This window comes from Solanum tuberosum, unplaced genomic scaffold (genome assembly GCF_000226075.1).
Source record: "Solanum tuberosum cultivar DM 1-3 516 R44 unplaced genomic scaffold, SolTub_3.0 scf00027, whole genome shotgun sequence".
Taxonomy (NCBI): domain Eukaryota; kingdom Viridiplantae; phylum Streptophyta; class Magnoliopsida; order Solanales; family Solanaceae; genus Solanum; species Solanum tuberosum.
This window is the reverse complement of record NW_006238953.1, coordinates 2,852,166-2,869,105: the sequence shown is the minus strand read 5'-3', so window position 1 is coordinate 2,869,105 and position 16,940 is coordinate 2,852,166. Positions and strand designations below refer to the sequence as shown.

At 36.2% G+C, this 16,940-nt stretch overlaps 2 protein-coding genes across 2 annotated transcripts; one reads left to right on the top strand and one right to left on the bottom strand.

The window, feature by feature from the left end:
• Positions 1-53: 53 nt before the first annotated feature.
• On the top strand, positions 54-2,880 carry LOC102587665 (uncharacterized). The gene is made up of 3 exons (XM_006341753.2): positions 54-977; positions 1,623-2,143; positions 2,223-2,880. The coding sequence occupies exons 1-3, from the start codon at positions 751-753 to the stop codon at positions 2,726-2,728; spliced, it is 1,254 nt and encodes a 417-aa protein (XP_006341815.2). The 5' UTR covers positions 54-750; the 3' UTR covers positions 2,729-2,880.
• Positions 2,656-10,870, bottom strand: LOC102603340 (proteasome subunit beta type-7-A). The gene is made up of 9 exons (XM_006341733.2): positions 10,760-10,870; positions 10,512-10,667; positions 4,078-4,219; positions 3,806-3,902; positions 3,639-3,708; positions 3,439-3,543; positions 3,249-3,347; positions 3,028-3,112; positions 2,656-2,928 (listed from the first exon to the last, which is right to left on the bottom strand). The coding sequence occupies exons 2-9, from the start codon at positions 10,647-10,649 to the stop codon at positions 2,852-2,854; spliced, it is 813 nt and encodes a 270-aa protein (XP_006341795.1). The 5' UTR covers positions 10,650-10,667; positions 10,760-10,870; the 3' UTR covers positions 2,656-2,851.
• Positions 10,871-16,940: the final 6,070 nt, after the last annotated feature.

Sequence of the window (16,940 nt, the reverse complement as noted above, 5' to 3'; positions counted from 1 at the left end):
AGGCGGGGGGCACACTCCCCCCCCCCCCCCCCCCACACACACACACTCCAACAAATATGTCAACTTTTCATGTACGCCACTGGCACTTATCCTGTTTTGGTTTCTTTAAAAAAAAAGAAGAAAAAAAGGTTCATCTCATCTATTCTCAAAAAGTAATTAGACATAGGATTAACATGGGTTGTGGTACTGAGACTGTTTCGTTCTCTCTTGAATTTGAGTCTTGGGCAAAAAATTATTTTGGGAGCGTCATCTTTGAATGAGCCTTGCAGTGTATGATCTGGATGAAATTGAGCTCCAATGGACTCCGAATATGGATGAAAAAACCAAAAAATATTAGATAGGATATTTACGCATTTAAGTTCAATATTGATCTATTCATTTGATATTTTTCTCTAATTGAATAAAAAAAAATATTTACTACATATTTAGAAATTCTATACCATGTACTACAAAATAACAACTTTTCATAGCTTAAAAAAGAAAATTGTTTATTATCAAGTAGTAGCTGTAACATTCTTGTTGAAATAATTTTTGTTTCCTCTCTTAATAAAAAATAAAATACCCTGAAAATCTATTCCAGTAATATTGCATTGTTCATCTAACTAGGAATCCGGGTTGTACTGATCTTTACTTGGGAGCGCAAGCTCTAAATTTGTCAATGAAGAGTGAATCTTATTGTATTAGTGTCTATAATTGATTTCTTTTGTATGTGTAATACTTGTATGACAGGCAGTGGTGGCTAGCCTTGCAATGAACAATGTGATGATCATATTAGACAATCACATAAGCAAGCCTGGGTGGTGCTGTAGCAGATTTGATGGCAATGGCTTCTTTGGAGATGAGTACTTTGACCCTCACCTTTGGATCCAAGGCCTTACAAAAGTAGCCACCACTTTCAAGGCCACTACCAATGTTGTAGGCATGAGCTTAAGAAATGAACTTCGTGGACCTTTACAAAATGTTGATGATTGGTATAGGTACTACTCATATCCTCACAAATGCTCATTCTTGAAATTTAGATCTGTTTATATGCATATTTGATCAGCTACATGCTACCACCTCCCACTGACTTAGTACTCGATCGTTTGTTTTTTAAATAAAAAATTTCTTCTACGATTTGAATTCTGATCTTCCATGATTTCTAACACAAGTTGTGATTCTAGCCTGTAATACACATTTTACATAACTATGTCAAAAAGTCTTTTGAGTCATTGATAGCTCCTCCAGCATGAGGGTTGTGTGTGTGAATGTAGTGATACTCACTAAGTTCCAATGCATTGTCACAAAGAAATAATGAATGTAGTGATACATAGCATTGGGTGTCAAATGAGCAGGTTAGACTGAAATTGAACAAATTAAAACAGGCTGTGTTAATAAGTGGGTTGGGTCATTGACACACCCAATTTGACCCAAATTTTTAAAAATGGTCCAACTTCCCCTACCCTACCCCACCCATCAGATCCACCCTTCCCCTATCATCCATCGAGACTTGAGCCTTCGAGTCCAACTCACAACCCCAACCTGAGACCCAAGACCTGACCTCGACCCCACCCTGATTAGAAACCCAGTGCTCGTGGTTTTTTGCATGGTACTAACTAAAAGGTGGTTACTGTTGAGATTAGGTACATGCAGAAAGGAGCTGAAGCAGTGCATGCAGCTAACTCTGATGTTCTCATCATTCTATCTGGACTAAGTTTCGACAAGGATCTTTCTTTCTTGCAGCAAAGACCGGTGAACTTGACATTCAGTGGCAAGCTAGTTTTCGAGATTCATCGATATAGTTTCACAGATGGAGACACTTGGTCAGCAGACAACGCAAACCAAGCGTGCGGAGAAGTGTTGAATGACATGGTGAGCAGAGGAGCTTTTGTTTTAGAACAAGGCTACCCATTGTTCGTGAGTGAGTTTGGAGTGGATCAGAGAGGCACCAATGTGAATGACAACAGGTATTTCAATTGCTTTCTTGGACTGGCAGCTGAACTTGACTTCGATTGGGCATTGTGGACACTCGTTGGGAGCTATTATTTGAGAGATGGTATTGTGGGACTCAATGAGTACTATGGTATTTTAGATTGGAACTGGTTCGATATCAGGAATTCAAGCTTTCTGCAAAGGATCTCAGTCATCCGCACGCCATTCCAAGGTATACACTGAACTGATAACATAATTATCAGAATTTTTGTGAGAAAAAGAACTTAGTGTTTACCTTGGTACAAATGCAGGACCAGGATATGCCGAGACTCGTTCACATAAAGTAATATTCCATCCTATGACAGGGCTTTGTGTGCAAAGAACTTCATTGCTGCAGCCATTGGAGCTAGGTCCATGCTCCGAGGCTGAAGCATGGAGCTATGCTCCAGCAAAAGCACTGATTGTATTAGGAACTTACTTTTGCCTGCAAGCAGATAATAAGCTCGGACAGCCAGCAAAACTTAGTATGATATGCAGTGATGATAGCTCAAAATGGGATATCATCTCAGACTCTAAGATGCACCTGTCTTCTAAGCTACAAGATGCTACTAGTGTTTGCTTGGATGTTGATCCCAACAATGTCATTGTCACACAAACATGCAAGTGTCTGAGCACAAATGATACTACATGTGATCCTGGAAGCCAGTGGTTCAAAATTATTGATAGCACAAGGGCGACAAAAACTACAAAATCCTTTCTTCAAATCAAACCAATCATCCATTTTCTAGCAAGGAATTTTTTTGGAAGCTACATCTGATAACATAGAATAGTTCATTTAGACTTGCAATTGAAACTTCTCCAACACTAAAATACTCTTGAAATTGTTTGACAATATAATGTTTAAAGGAAATCCACACGGATTTTATCATTGCAGTACAAGTCATTCTTCCATGGCCTCTCCACCTTCAATCACTTGCACAATTTCTCTCAGTGGTGTAATCTTTGTAAGGAGAACCTCTGCAAGCACAAACAGTTCCAGCAGACGGTATTAGCAAAATTCCATTCAGAATCCTAAAAAAGAAACCATTGAAGGTTGACAAGTCTGAGAACACTAACCAGTCTTTTTCGAGAATGAGTAACCCTTTTGTGGATAGGTGCGGGGATTAGGCGATAAATGGTTTCGTAAATACTCCGTGTTTCCCTAATGATAAAGATAAGAGTTTAGACGCCACATGCAATCATAAACAGAAAAATGGTGTAGTGCATTACATGCTGAAAATTCTGTCATTATCGAGAACATTATTTTTTCAATTAGGTTCACTTAAAGGAGAGCTGACCTTAGTTATCACACAGATATCGACATTGCTGCCACTACCAAGGTCATTAAACACTCCAGACAATATGGCCTCTGCTACTAGCTTTATACCTTCATCCTTCTGCAACAGAGTTCCCATCAACATTCAGGATTCACAAAACATTTACCAACCAAATACAGCAAACTACTATAGTCAAAAGTAACAAACTTACGTTCATCCCCTCACGGTATTTCGACTCAAACATAGCCATTGCTGCGAGGGAACCAGAGCCCATTGTAGCATATGGTAGAGTATCAGTTGATCCATGTGGATAAATCTGAGAGACAATCCATTGACCAAATAGTCAGAACTTTGATGACATTGTAAAAACATACACATACACATACTCAAATACAAATGTGAACTACTTACAGTATGCAGATGTGGCCCTGTGACATCAACACCACCAAGGACCAAAGCAGCAGAGACATGGCCTTGGTAGCTGGTTGAGAGAACATAGTTAGGCTTGTCGGATTGTCATTTAATGAACTTGAAAATACTACTATGCCTCTAAATAATATTAACAAACAGAAACTTACCTGAAAAGGTGGGACTTCAAAAGAGTAAGAGATGTCACAACCCTGGATTCACGACCAGTGTGATACCTGTGAAGCTTCAACTGGGAACTGACCATGTCTAAAGAATAATAGTTGCTAATTAAGAGATGACATAGATAGATAGATAATTATATATATAAATATATATATGTACACACACACGCGCGATTTAAAACTTAAAAGGGAGAAGTTATATTGCAAATAATTTCCAAAAAAGGCAAAAATTGCTAGAATATGGATAAAAAACTCATTACCAGTCACAGCCTCTGTATCAGCAGCTGTCCCAGCTCCACAGCAATATATATTAGGAGCCATGTAATGAATTTTCTCACAGTTTTTATCCGCGACAATTGGTCCTTCAGTTGCCCGCGTGTCTGCTCCAAGGATAACACCGTCCTAAACAAGAATCATGCTTAAGAAGTTGATTATAAAAGCATCATCTCCAGATTCTGTGTGACTTGTGCAGAATTGAATAGATAAAGCACCCAGGAAAGGCCACATTTCTAACAACCATGTTATAATAAGTCAATTAAGCATTATTTCTAGAGTCAGTAAATTCATAATGCAAGGAAAGGGCTCATGGAAAATCAATCAGAGCACTGGTAATAGAGTCACATTGTCCATAAAAACGATGCATAATTAGAGATTCGGTAAAAGAAGGGAAAAGAGAGAAAAATGTGAAGGAGCATCGATCTTTGAAAAGTACTATCCATCAAAAACCTCTTCATTCAGTTTTTTATCAGCATTCCATTTTTCATTTCATTCCCTGGAAGACGAGACTAAATGTATTTAAAGATAGTGAAACTAAATGGAGAAGTATAATCAGTTGAATGAAGTTAATACCACAAAGTAGAAACTAAATAGTCCCGACTCCATTACAATGACCTACATGATCCCCCCCCCCCCTTTTTTTTTTTCCTCGATGAGTATGATGCCCCTTCTTTCTACATCTTTAAAGATTAAATTCTGCTTATGACCTCAATAGCTTTTCCTTGAGATCCTGCATTTTCAAACAGAAAAGTACACATAATCCCTACTTAATTTCCTCCCTTGCTAGGATTATGGTGTTTAGCTAATGTCCTATGTAGAGGAAGTCTACTGTAATTGAAACAAGCACTTACAGAACCAAGCTTCAGAACTCTACACTAACATCTTTTTTTTATAACAACTCTACACTAACATCTTACAGTAAGAAGAACACAGATAAGTAGACAACTCATGCATATAGTTACAAAGAAATATATTTTTCTTTATAAGGAACTTACAAGGAAATACATTCTAATCTGTTTTTTTCTTTCCCTTTTTCACAGTAGCGTTTATGTAAAACTTCTGGCCATATAAGCTAAATTATATATCAATACAAAAGAATGCAGATCATACAAGAAGCCAAGTCACCTTATTGGACACTCTAGTCAGCTGCTAATTATGTTGAATGATTACAGTTTCATTATTTTCAACAAATTGTATCATTTCTGTGATGTCAGATGATTCAGTTGCTATATTATAACTAAAGCACAACCAGTGTTATCAAAGGCTCGCTTAAGCCCTGAGGCTCAGCACAAAACATGTTGAACCCTACGTCTCGCTTATTGTGCACTTCAATGTCGTCATCAAGGTACTAAGCCATACTTTTCCTTGTCAAGTAACCACTTCTGAAGAGGCAACATTAAACAGTTGATATGTCACTTATCAGAAAAAAAATCAATTTTTTTGTTCATATATTTGTCATTCATGCTTATATTTTTAGTTTTGGACTAAATATATATCTGTATTTTTTTTCCATTGCACCTTTTTTCATTAAAGCCCACACTTTATTTGCGCTTTAAGCCCCAACAAACCATAGAGTTTTTTTTCCTCTATTGTTTTTGGTAACACTGAGCACAACACTATTTTGAGAAGGATTCCCAATGAATATGGTCAAACAAAAACAATGTAAGCTTAAACCACGATAATGCTGAAACATTTCTCATACTTCTTCTGTGCTCGATTCTAAACATCTCTGAATTGCCAAAGGAAAACAAAATTCACACTTTTTTGCACTGGAAATATAATAATATCCTTCAACTCAATTAGGCCATGAGAAGTGTTATGAAAGGCATAGCCGCATAGGTGCACAATGCAAAAGGCATTGCTAAAATACTTTATGTGTGGCAGCAGTGAAATTATGCTGAGTAGTTTGCTTTCTTGAGTGAGGTCTTCACCTGTAAAGTTTTAGTCTGATGCTTTTACACCCTTACTTCAAGGAATTCATAAAAAAAGTTCTTCAACAAAGGAGTACCCGAATTTGAGTGAGGCCTTCAAATTTTACTTATTTTTGTCCTAAGACAATTGCAAAGATGTTTTGGTCTAGGACCATTCAGATTATCTCCATATTATGTATTTAAAGAATAGCAATAAGCACGAAAAAAGTCTTAATCTATGAACACCAACAGCCTCCTCTCCTCCCTCATGCCAGCTTCTCTCTCCCTTTTGACCACAAAATCTTCATCAGTGTAGGTTCTATTGCTTCTATTTTCTTTTTCCTATTTTTTTTGTATCATTGATCGTATTGATTTTTTTAAGTATATTAAGAGAAAAAAAAGTCCTAGAAGGCATTCACTTCAAGCCTTGAGGCCTACATCTCACTTTTTTTCCATTAATTTTTTAAAAAAAATACATGGCTTAAGCTGTAGGAGGCGCGACATATTGCTACTTCAGATAAACATAACATACCATATTTAGAAAGAGGCAAGTTGAACTGTTTGAGTGAATGGAAAGGGGAGGATGGAGAGCTAAAAACACTTTAAAGGTTTCATTACAACTGCCGTTTTCCATCTCTACAGTCAAGGACACAACAGTGCGGGATGTAGCAAAATGGAACGACAATGTCCAACACTTGCAAGTTTAGAAGAGGGAAGAGCTGGAGGAGTTGATGATCTTGCTGGAAAGAACTTTCAACAGGCATAGTACGGGAGGAAAGAGACGAGCCATAGGACTCCTACATGGAACTGGTGGGGACTCATCAATAGGGGAGACCACCCCTGCTGACGGGTCTCTATTAAATCATCTATAACAGCCATTGAAAGGAGAGGACAGGGACTTTCAAGCTTTAATGTATGGCCAATTAAAACACCCAAGAGAGTGAACTTCTTTCCTTTTTTGTCTAACCAGCAGAGCTGTTTGGTTTTAGAACATTTAGGACATGGAAATGATTCATTTTAATTGATATTTCTTATGTAAGACACAGGAAAGGATGTAAATTACCTCTTGATCTATGGTAAAGTCTGTACTGTGACATTTAATGCTGAACCTGTTTATACAATAATTCAGGTTGAAACTCTATTTCAAACGACTTCCAACAAGTCTCTTGCAAGTAGACGACTCATCAATGCTCAATAGCCATTCGTCATCACCAGGAAGATCCGATTCTGACATCATAGAGTCAGCTGTTGATGCATAGGGCCATTCTACATTCATGTCCCATGGAACTAATTTTTCAGAACAAATTCCTCCCACCACACAACCATAGTATGGCTGCTTTCATTGGCCTTTACTCTAGCTATTTAGGGGTCTTGGGAAGTTTTTCTATTTGGAATAGAGCATATAGAGATATCAAAAGTTATTTTCCATGGACAAAAGTAACTAGATCTCAAAAGCAGATCTTTTGTGGAGCATCAAATCTCAGGATCACCCCAAAAGATAAATAATGTAAAAATAAAAGATCAAAAATTAATAAACAAAAGTCAGGATGGGCTTGGCATCAGAAACTCAAAGATACAAAACAATTGTCTCTTGATGAAGTGGCTATGGAGGTTCCATGAAGAGGAATCAACTTTATGGAGGGAGGTTATCCAGCATAAATATGGCCGAAGCAGTCCTTGGTACTCTAACGAGGTTAAGACCACATATGAAGTGGGAGTCTGGAGATCAATCAGAGCTCTATGGACAAGCTCCACTATAGGACTCTTTTTCCTAATCTATTGGTGCTATGCAACAGGACTGATGCTACTATCAATGAGTGTTAGTATCCTCAAGGCTGGAATCTCTCATTCAAGAGGCATTTGACTGATTGGGAAGTGGAGAGGGTGGCTAGTCTTCTAAAAGATATTGAGACTTTCCCTGACACAAATACTTTTTTTAAAAAACTGGTAATGTTGCATTCCTCAGCATTAAGATATGTTGGAGACCTTCAAAAGAGGAACAAAAAAAAAAAGCGAATTAAGGGAGAAACTTCTTACAGAGAGCTTAATAGATCTACAAGCTCTAATTCCTCTATATTTGTTTGTTTACACCAAAAAAATAAAGATACAATACGGTTCCATTTAACTCTATGAATGGAATTGGACTTATCTTCAAAACATCTGCTATTTCTCTCTCTCCACACCGTCCACCAGATGCAATGTGGAATGATTTTCCACTATCTTTTCTGGCTCTTGCTTCCACCTCTTCTAATCCAGCAGCTGAGCAGATCTGCAGTGTGCTCAGGCATGGTCCATTTTGTGTCTGTGAGAGAAAGAAATAAATTCCACAACTGAGCAGTGAATTTACAATGCAAGAAACGATGACTATTTGTCTCAGTTATTTCCCCACAAAGTTGGCATCTGGATACTACAATTCTCCTCTTTTTCTTCAAAACCTCGTGTGTCAAACAAGCTATCCTGACAACCAACCAACCATGTGAAACATTTTACTTTTGTTGGTTAATGTTTCACATGGTTGGTTGTCAGAAAAGCTTGTTTGACACAAGAGGTTTTGAAGAAAAGAGGAGAATTGTAGTATCCAGATGTCAACTTCGTGGGGAAATAACCGAGACAAATAGTCATCTTTTCTTGCATTGTAAATTCACTGCTCAGTTGTGGAATTTATTTCTTACTCTCACAGACACAAAATGGACAGGAGAAAAAGTGGCCATGTTATTGGGCAAGTTGGATGAAGCAATGTATTATGTGTTGGGAGATCCAACTACAAAGCCTAAGGGTTATGATCCCATGACTGAAACCATATTGTTGGGAGAGAGGGACACAGATACTGAATCAGCCTCTTTGAGATGGTGGCACACCTTGGATGAGATTTTTCCGGTTAGGAAGATCTACAAGAAGGAAAACAGTGTAGAGCAAGGGGAGGCTACAAGGATCTGGAAGAATATCTGAAAAAGTTTTTTTTTTGATAAAGAGAATATCTGAAAAAGTTTGGCACCAACAAATCTGAAATGCTTCACACGGCTGGTGGCTAAGAGGGTTTGCCTCACACAAGAAGTTCTACGGAAGAATGAAACTGGTGAAACAAACAACCACTTATTCCTTCATTGCAAATTTACAGCTCAACTTTCGACCCTGTTCTTTAGTCTCACAGAGACCAAGTGGACAGTGCACATACTGTAGATCTGATGAGCTGTTGGATTAGAAGAGGGGGTAGCAAGAGTCAGAAAAAGTGGAGGATAATACCTTCCAGCATATGGTGGGCAACATGAAAGGAGAGAAATGGTAGATGCTTTGTTTATAAATTAAGTCCTTGTGATGTGAAATGGAATTTCATAGTTTCCCTATTTTGTTGGAGTAAAGAGAACTGTATAGAGCAAGTAAATGATCTTGTAGAATTCTTAAGCGACTGTGAATCTGGATTTATACTTGCTCTCTTTTGTAACACTTTTTGAAGGCGGCCAGCATATCCTTGATACTGAGGAATATATCAGTACTAGTTTTAAAAGAAAATACTTAATTAACAAAATCAAGTAGTTGTATTCCCAACAATTGACATGGAATTAGCATAAAGTACAGTAATGACCATAAGTCATCAATGATTATTATGTTGTGTAGCTTGGGGGAAATATAGATAATGAATGGTCAGTTGATGGTCGTACATATCCCCTATTTTTGTGATAGCCAGGCTGCTATGCATACTACTAGGAACCCAGCTTTTCACAAGCACACAAAGCACATTGAGATTGATTGCCACTATGTCAAGGATTGTTTGCATTCTGTGTTGGTTTCCCTTCATTTTATCAATAGCTCGGATCAATTGGCTGATATTTTTATCAAGGCCCTGACCAGTTCACTTCATCATTTTGCTCTTGGGCAAGCTTAGTGTGTTATCCCCTCCAGCTTGAGGGAGGTGTTAACGGTTGTGCAACAGCCCATAACATAGGTCCATACTATTAGTTGTCGTTTGTCTTACTCACATCGCAACTTTTACATTTGTAACCAATTTTCTTACTTGTAATCTTTCCATTTGTGTAAAGTTATGACTTGTGGATAATTGGATCAAAAGGATCCAGAATTAGATCAGATGCAATTTTCATTGTAATAAAAGAACCCTTATAGATTATCTACAGACGCCTACATGAAAATAGTGTGAGATTTAAGAATCCTTGTGTCCTATAGTATCTTTAAAGGAAAATGATGTGGTGTTAGAATGGAATGAACCAAAAAAGTAGAATGGATAGTAGATTCATTAGCTGACCCCAACTAATTTTGAGATGAGGCTTAGCTGACTGCTTGATCTGGATGAAATGGCATACCCAGAGGCCCCCTGGATCTATAACCCAATACTAAAAAAATTGGTTGCAGTTTTTCATTCTTTGCAAAAATTCCAAAGTAAGAACCTTTAACGTATGCAACCCATGACCAATCCCAGAGAACACAAACGAAACTAAACCCAAATCGAATTTTAACAAAATGAATTTGCAGCAAGCACAAAAGGGGGAATGTACCTTAAAAATTAAGCCGACGATGGTAGTACCAGTCTTGAGAAAAGAAGGAGAACGAAGTCCTTTACTGACCAACATCTCATTCCTTCTACACAAATCAAAACTAAACCCACCTTTTTGGGGAACATCCATTGTTGCCATTTTACCTCCAAATTAAACCTACCCAGATAGCAAAAATTAAAAACAAAGTGTAGATTAGTGAACTGTGAATAGTTAAGAGCCTTTAAACTAAGCTTGTAGCAGAGACTTACTTGTTGCAGATGAATGATGAACTGAAAAGGCAAGGTTGGGAATCGAGAGAGAAAATAGCCGAGACTTGAAGAAGAAGAAAAGAGATGGATTTAGTGTGGTTTTGCTATGAATCGTTTGGGCTGCTTCTATTTAGGCCCAAAAGTATTCCCTTTCAAGCTTTTGCACCGAGGGTAGTCTTTAATTTTTAGGAAAAACTGCACTAATAGCACAAAACACAAAGGAAAAATTATGCAAAATGACAAACATCTATAGTTTATTATTTAATAATTTAGTTACAGATTTGGATATTTATGGTTTGTGGATATAATTTTTTAAATTTTGCTATTGAATTTGTACAATTCGATTCCTCATTGTATAATCCAAAACTTATATATGTTTATCATATCTATTTGTATACAATTTGTTGATACATTTGTTTCGTATAAATTATGAAAAATTCAAAATAAATTATCATGTTTGTATATTAGCAAGCAAAATATACAAATGGAGTTCTGAAAAATTCCTAAATGTATAAATATAGAATTTGTAGATATTTATCATGTTTGTATATTAGCAAGCAAAATATACAAATGGAGTTCTGAAAAATTCCTAAATGTATAAATATAGAATTTGTAGATATTTATCATGTTTGTATATTGACAAGCGAAATAAACAAACGGAAATACCCGTAGCAAACAAAACTATAACTATGAAGCATAATTAGAGAAATTGTAGCTAAGAAGGCAAGGCTTATTAAGTTTAGGCATAATGCATAAACATGACCCTTAATTTGGCTTCAACGGATAACTATGCCCTCAACTTTGAGTATGCACAAGTAAGCACTTAAACTTGTATAAAATTGAACAAGTAGACATACATGTTTTATATGGCATAATACACGTCTGACGCCATGTAGGACACAAAATTGCCATGTAGGGAGAATATGTCTATTTGTTCAATTTTATACAAGTTTAAGTGTCTACTTGTGCAGACCCAAAGTTAAAGGTCATAGTTGTCAACTGACACCAAGTTAAGGGTCATACTTATGTATTATGCCTTAAGTTGAATATCTTTGCTATTTATGAAAGTTTCTCAAAAGCAAATTAATTACTCGTCCTTTCTTTATGTCCATTCGGTCCAGATAAATTACCATGTGTGCCACCTTCCTAGCCCAAGTTCAATTAATATATATATATATATATATATATATATACATTCAATAGTTGTGATATCTTCACAATATACATATACTATGATGGTATCATTCAACATTTGTGCAATTTTTTCCGAATGTCTTTTATTGTATCATTGAGGATTTTAGAAGTGTCAAGATTGAGGATTGACTTGGTGAAACAATGATTGTTACTCAATTATACAATTTCAATAACATGATAATAAATGAATATATTGTGGTTGTACCATTCATGTATCATTGAACGACTTAGGATAACCTTTATGATATCGTCACGATAGTATTTATGCAATTTTATGTTATATGCAATGTAACACTTCAAAAATTTCTAAGTTAAGGCCCTAACATTCTTGATTTGCGTGTAAGGTTGTATCGTGTGATTCTTAAATTGTTCTTAGGTGTTAAGGAGGTCAATTCTTTAGTATGAGAATGAATATGGATAGGCCACAAGAATCCCGTAGCACAAAGTTGAGTTGAAAACTTTCTTACCGATTAAGTTTGACATAAGATTTTATTTAGGTCAGTTTCAAATGATCGCACATAATGAATTAGGTAGCTTATGACCTATCAAATTGAAGATCTATGCATCCTCTTTCCAACGCTACCAAGTTTGACTTATTTCAAGTTTGAAGTAAAATTTTATAACCATTTTACCAAAGACTACCGCAACAGAGTTTCATGAGTCCGTTCCTTCTACGATCCGTACTATCAACGGATAGAAAACTTCAAAAAAGTCAAATTTTGGGGTCCCATTCCTACGGATCCATCTACAGATCGTAGAACTTTCTATGGTCGTAGTTTGGACCCGCATAATGAAATTATGAGCCTTAAAATTCAATATAAATTTCATGGATGGGATCTACGGCGCGTAGAACAAACCACAAACCGTAGATCTCCCTGCTAAAGATTTTTGTCACCTTTTTAAGAAGGATATTTTAGACTTTTTCCACTTATTCTACACCTAAAACCTGACTTTTGACTCTAAGCTAAGGGTTAAAACAGTGTTAGTCAATATTTTATATTCATTATCACTTCAAGTCATTAAAACAAGGTTTTCAGAGGAGAAAACCTAGGGTTTCGAAAGTTTTTTGAATTTCCACTGATTTCGCCAAGAACTTTGTTTTTCCATATATGGATCTTTGCATATTCATAAACAAGGCTATACTAAGGCACTGCTCATGACCCTAGAAGACTTGTGAATCTAATGTTGTGATACTAATTTGTCACGATCTAACTACAACAAAATGGAGATTTAGTGGTCATTAAAAATGGTATTAGCGGACATAACTATGGCCACTATAACCTTTACCAGCCAATGCACGTTGATCGTTGTATTAGGGGTTGACAAAGGTTTTTGCGGCCATCCAGACAAGAGCTGGTAAAGCCAAGCTCTTTTGCCTCTAAAACTCATTCGATTTTAGCGACAATTATTTGCGGTAATTTAAAAGGCTGCTAAATACAATCCAAAGCGGTTAGTTATGCTCATGTAGCGTCCATTATTATAGCCAGTAAAACCAACTAAATTGCTATTAAAACGTAGTTGTTCTAGCGGTGATTGGTTGCGACAATTTAGATGATTGTTAAATTAATCCAAAATAGTTGGTTATGCTTGTGTAGTGTCCATTTTTATAGCCGGTAAATTCAACTAAATTATCGCTAAAATGCATTAGTTCTAGCGGTAATTAAAATAGTTGTTAAATCAAATCTGAAATGACCAATCATGCTCATGTAGTGTCCATTTTTATAACTAGTAAATTCAATAATATTGTCTCTAAAAGTTCATGTCTTTAATGACAATAGTTTGGTGGCAATTATAAAGGCTAGAATATCCTTTTGAAAACATCATAATTTTGCTCATTCAACATCCAATTTTATGGCTAGTAAATTCACTTAGTTTGACATTGAAAGTCACAAACTTTAACTAGCAACTGGTTAGTCACCACCATTAATAATGACTACACCCATTCATGAAATTTGCTAATTCACACTTCTACTAATAAGCTTATAACTAGTAAATCCAACAAAACTGTAATCAAAGAGAGCCTATTAGAGGCGATGAAGTTTGTCAAATACTAAATAATATATATTATAATTCATAAAATATAATATATCTCATCAAATCTAAAGAGAAAAAAAAATATTAATTCAAACTATAGTATCACAACTTAAAAATTAAACTTATATTGTTTGAACGAAATATATACTATCATTATATAAATCAATCCAATAAAATAATGTCTTAAAAAAATATCCATAATGATTCGCCATATCGAGGTGTTTCATATACTATATGACTTGAAATAATAAAATAAATGTATCAAAAGATGAAATCCAATTGATAAAAACATTATGAGATAGAAATTGTATATCATACAAAAAATCTCAGAGATCCAAAGACACTTGAATTTCCTATGGAGATTTTAATTGAAAGTTCTTTCATGTCTTTATAAAATTAAGGCAGGTTAATTCGTTGAATCAAGATCACTAAACTATTGCATGTCTTTCATGCCCAAAGTTCACTGAATTTGGCTAAATCATAAATTTGAATTCTTTGTTTCAATGTGAATTAACATATCCTTCTGGCAATGCTGATTAATCTGAGATGAGGTATGTAAGGACTAGTTCCAGTAATCAGACCACTAATACTCAGCTATACAAATAGAACCTTTAGATAAAACAAACTACACTTCAGAAATTAGAAACAATGTTGTTGAATCTCGGATGAAATGCAACAACTGGCAAGGAATCAACATAAACAATCTCAATTGGAAAATATGGAATCCATGGTATACATCATCTAAAACAAATAAAGTAAGGGATAAGGTGTATAAGTTGTAGTTTCAATAATCAGACCACTAATATGTAGCTATACAAACAAAACCTATAGATAAAACATACTACACTTTATTTTAAATTATATATGCTATGAGGAATGAAAGAAAGACTATCAAAATTAACTTGTTTGGATGGTGTTATGTCACGCCCCAAACTCGAGGGGCGCAACTAGCTCCTAATGCCAAAACTCAGGTCCGAGTCGACCCTGCTGAACCATTTGCTACTAGCGCATGGCAGCCACACGCAATTAAGAAAACAAACAAGTATATCTCGGCTTAAAGCTAAGCCCTCGGCTGGCAAGACCCCTGTCAACTGATCTATAAAAGAAACAGCTACTCCCAAGAGATAATATAAATAAATAGCCAACTAGCACAGAAGTCCTGATTGGGCCGTCGAGGCCACCATGATATCTATACCAAAACTAAAAGCAGGAATATATCAATACAATACATCAAATAACTCACAAGCTTCAGCAAAGCAATAACCTAGGCCAGTATGGCTATAACGTAGCTATACACCCCACACACTAGTCTGCAAGCCTCTAGAAGTAGTAAAGATTGGAGAGAAAGGGCCCCAGCCTACCCATAAAGATATATACAACAAAAGGTAACAAACCTCCCAACTCTGGCAGCTCCGGAGGAAAGGGGCTAGCTAATCGGATAGAGGTCAATCTTGTTGTTGAGGAGGTCTACTATGTCATCTGTCGGGACCTGCATGCATGAATGCAGCCCCCCCAAGGCAATGGGGCGTCAGTACAAAATAATGTACATAGAAAGGCTATAGAATAAATGAGCAAGTATCATAATATATCAAAAACAATCACGTAAGGAAACCAAAATTTTAAATAAGCATACTAACCCACTATTGAATCTAAAAATACAAAAATGATCAAACATCAACCTAACCAATCCCCCATAAGCTCGGCAGGTACAAACAACATACCATCTACCTAGGCCCCCATAAGGCTGGGCACCGGACCGGGTTGTACCGGTACCATTCCGGTTTGTTCCGGTACGGTAGTATTCGGGATGGAACGGGACACCATGAGCCGGTACACGGGACGGAACGGTATCACGATTTGATACCGGTGTACCGGTACCGATATATCCCGGTTTATTCCGATTCCGATTAATTTTTTTTTATTATATATATATATATATATTTCCAAGTCCAACGGCTGAAAAGTCCTAGGGGTCAGCAAAGGCTGAAAAGCCTGCTGCCTCTTACCCCTGCCCCTGCCCCCTGCCCCCTGTCGACCAGTCCCATCCCCGGTCCCCACTCCCCACTAACCAATGGCAAGCAGCCAAGCACTGTCCTAGCCCCCCATTCCCCCAACAGATTTATTTCCAAATTCCAACGAGCAACGACTATAATTCTATATTTTCCAATTCCAAGTTTCCAACACATAATCACAAATTCTAAAAACTATATATGCTCCCTCTCTTTATATTTTTAATTACAGTTTATATATTTACAATATTTAACAACTAAGAATCATCAATTTCTCTCAATTCTCAATCTTTCTCAAAGTTTCATACTTTCAATATTCAAGTTTCAAATTTCAATCATATTATTTTGTAATTGTGAAGATTTCAACAATCATTTGGTGAATTTTGGAGTAGGAATCTTCTTCAAACTTCAAGTTTCGACATCAATTTTTCAATTTTCGATTATAATCATTTGTTCTTTACACAAGCGTTTGGTAACTTCGTTCCACTCTCTAATCTTATATTTATTTTTTGTATTTATTATTTGTAAGTTCTTGTTATATTTTATTTGTTCTTGTTAAATTTCGTATTTCATAATTTATAATTTTTTATCATGGAGTCTTCTAAAAAAAGTGGAGGTAAAAAAGGTATTGTACACGGAGTAAAAAATATGCTTACAAAAAGTAAGAAGGGTTCTAGTTCTTCTAAATCTAATTTTCCTCTTGTTAGAATGAATACTGATGAATTTACTCATGTGAATGAAACTAGTTTTTCTCGTCCCGGTCCTATAGAAATTAATTCGGATACTCCTATAATTCCCGAAGAGGTTTATGAAAGACATTATGGTAATTATCAAGAAAATGAAGAAGTAGAAATTGATGAAGAAGATTTAGATGATACATCGACTAGTCCCGACCTCAATAGTACTGAAGTTCCACCTCAGGAGGACAATCCTTCGGTTGGAAC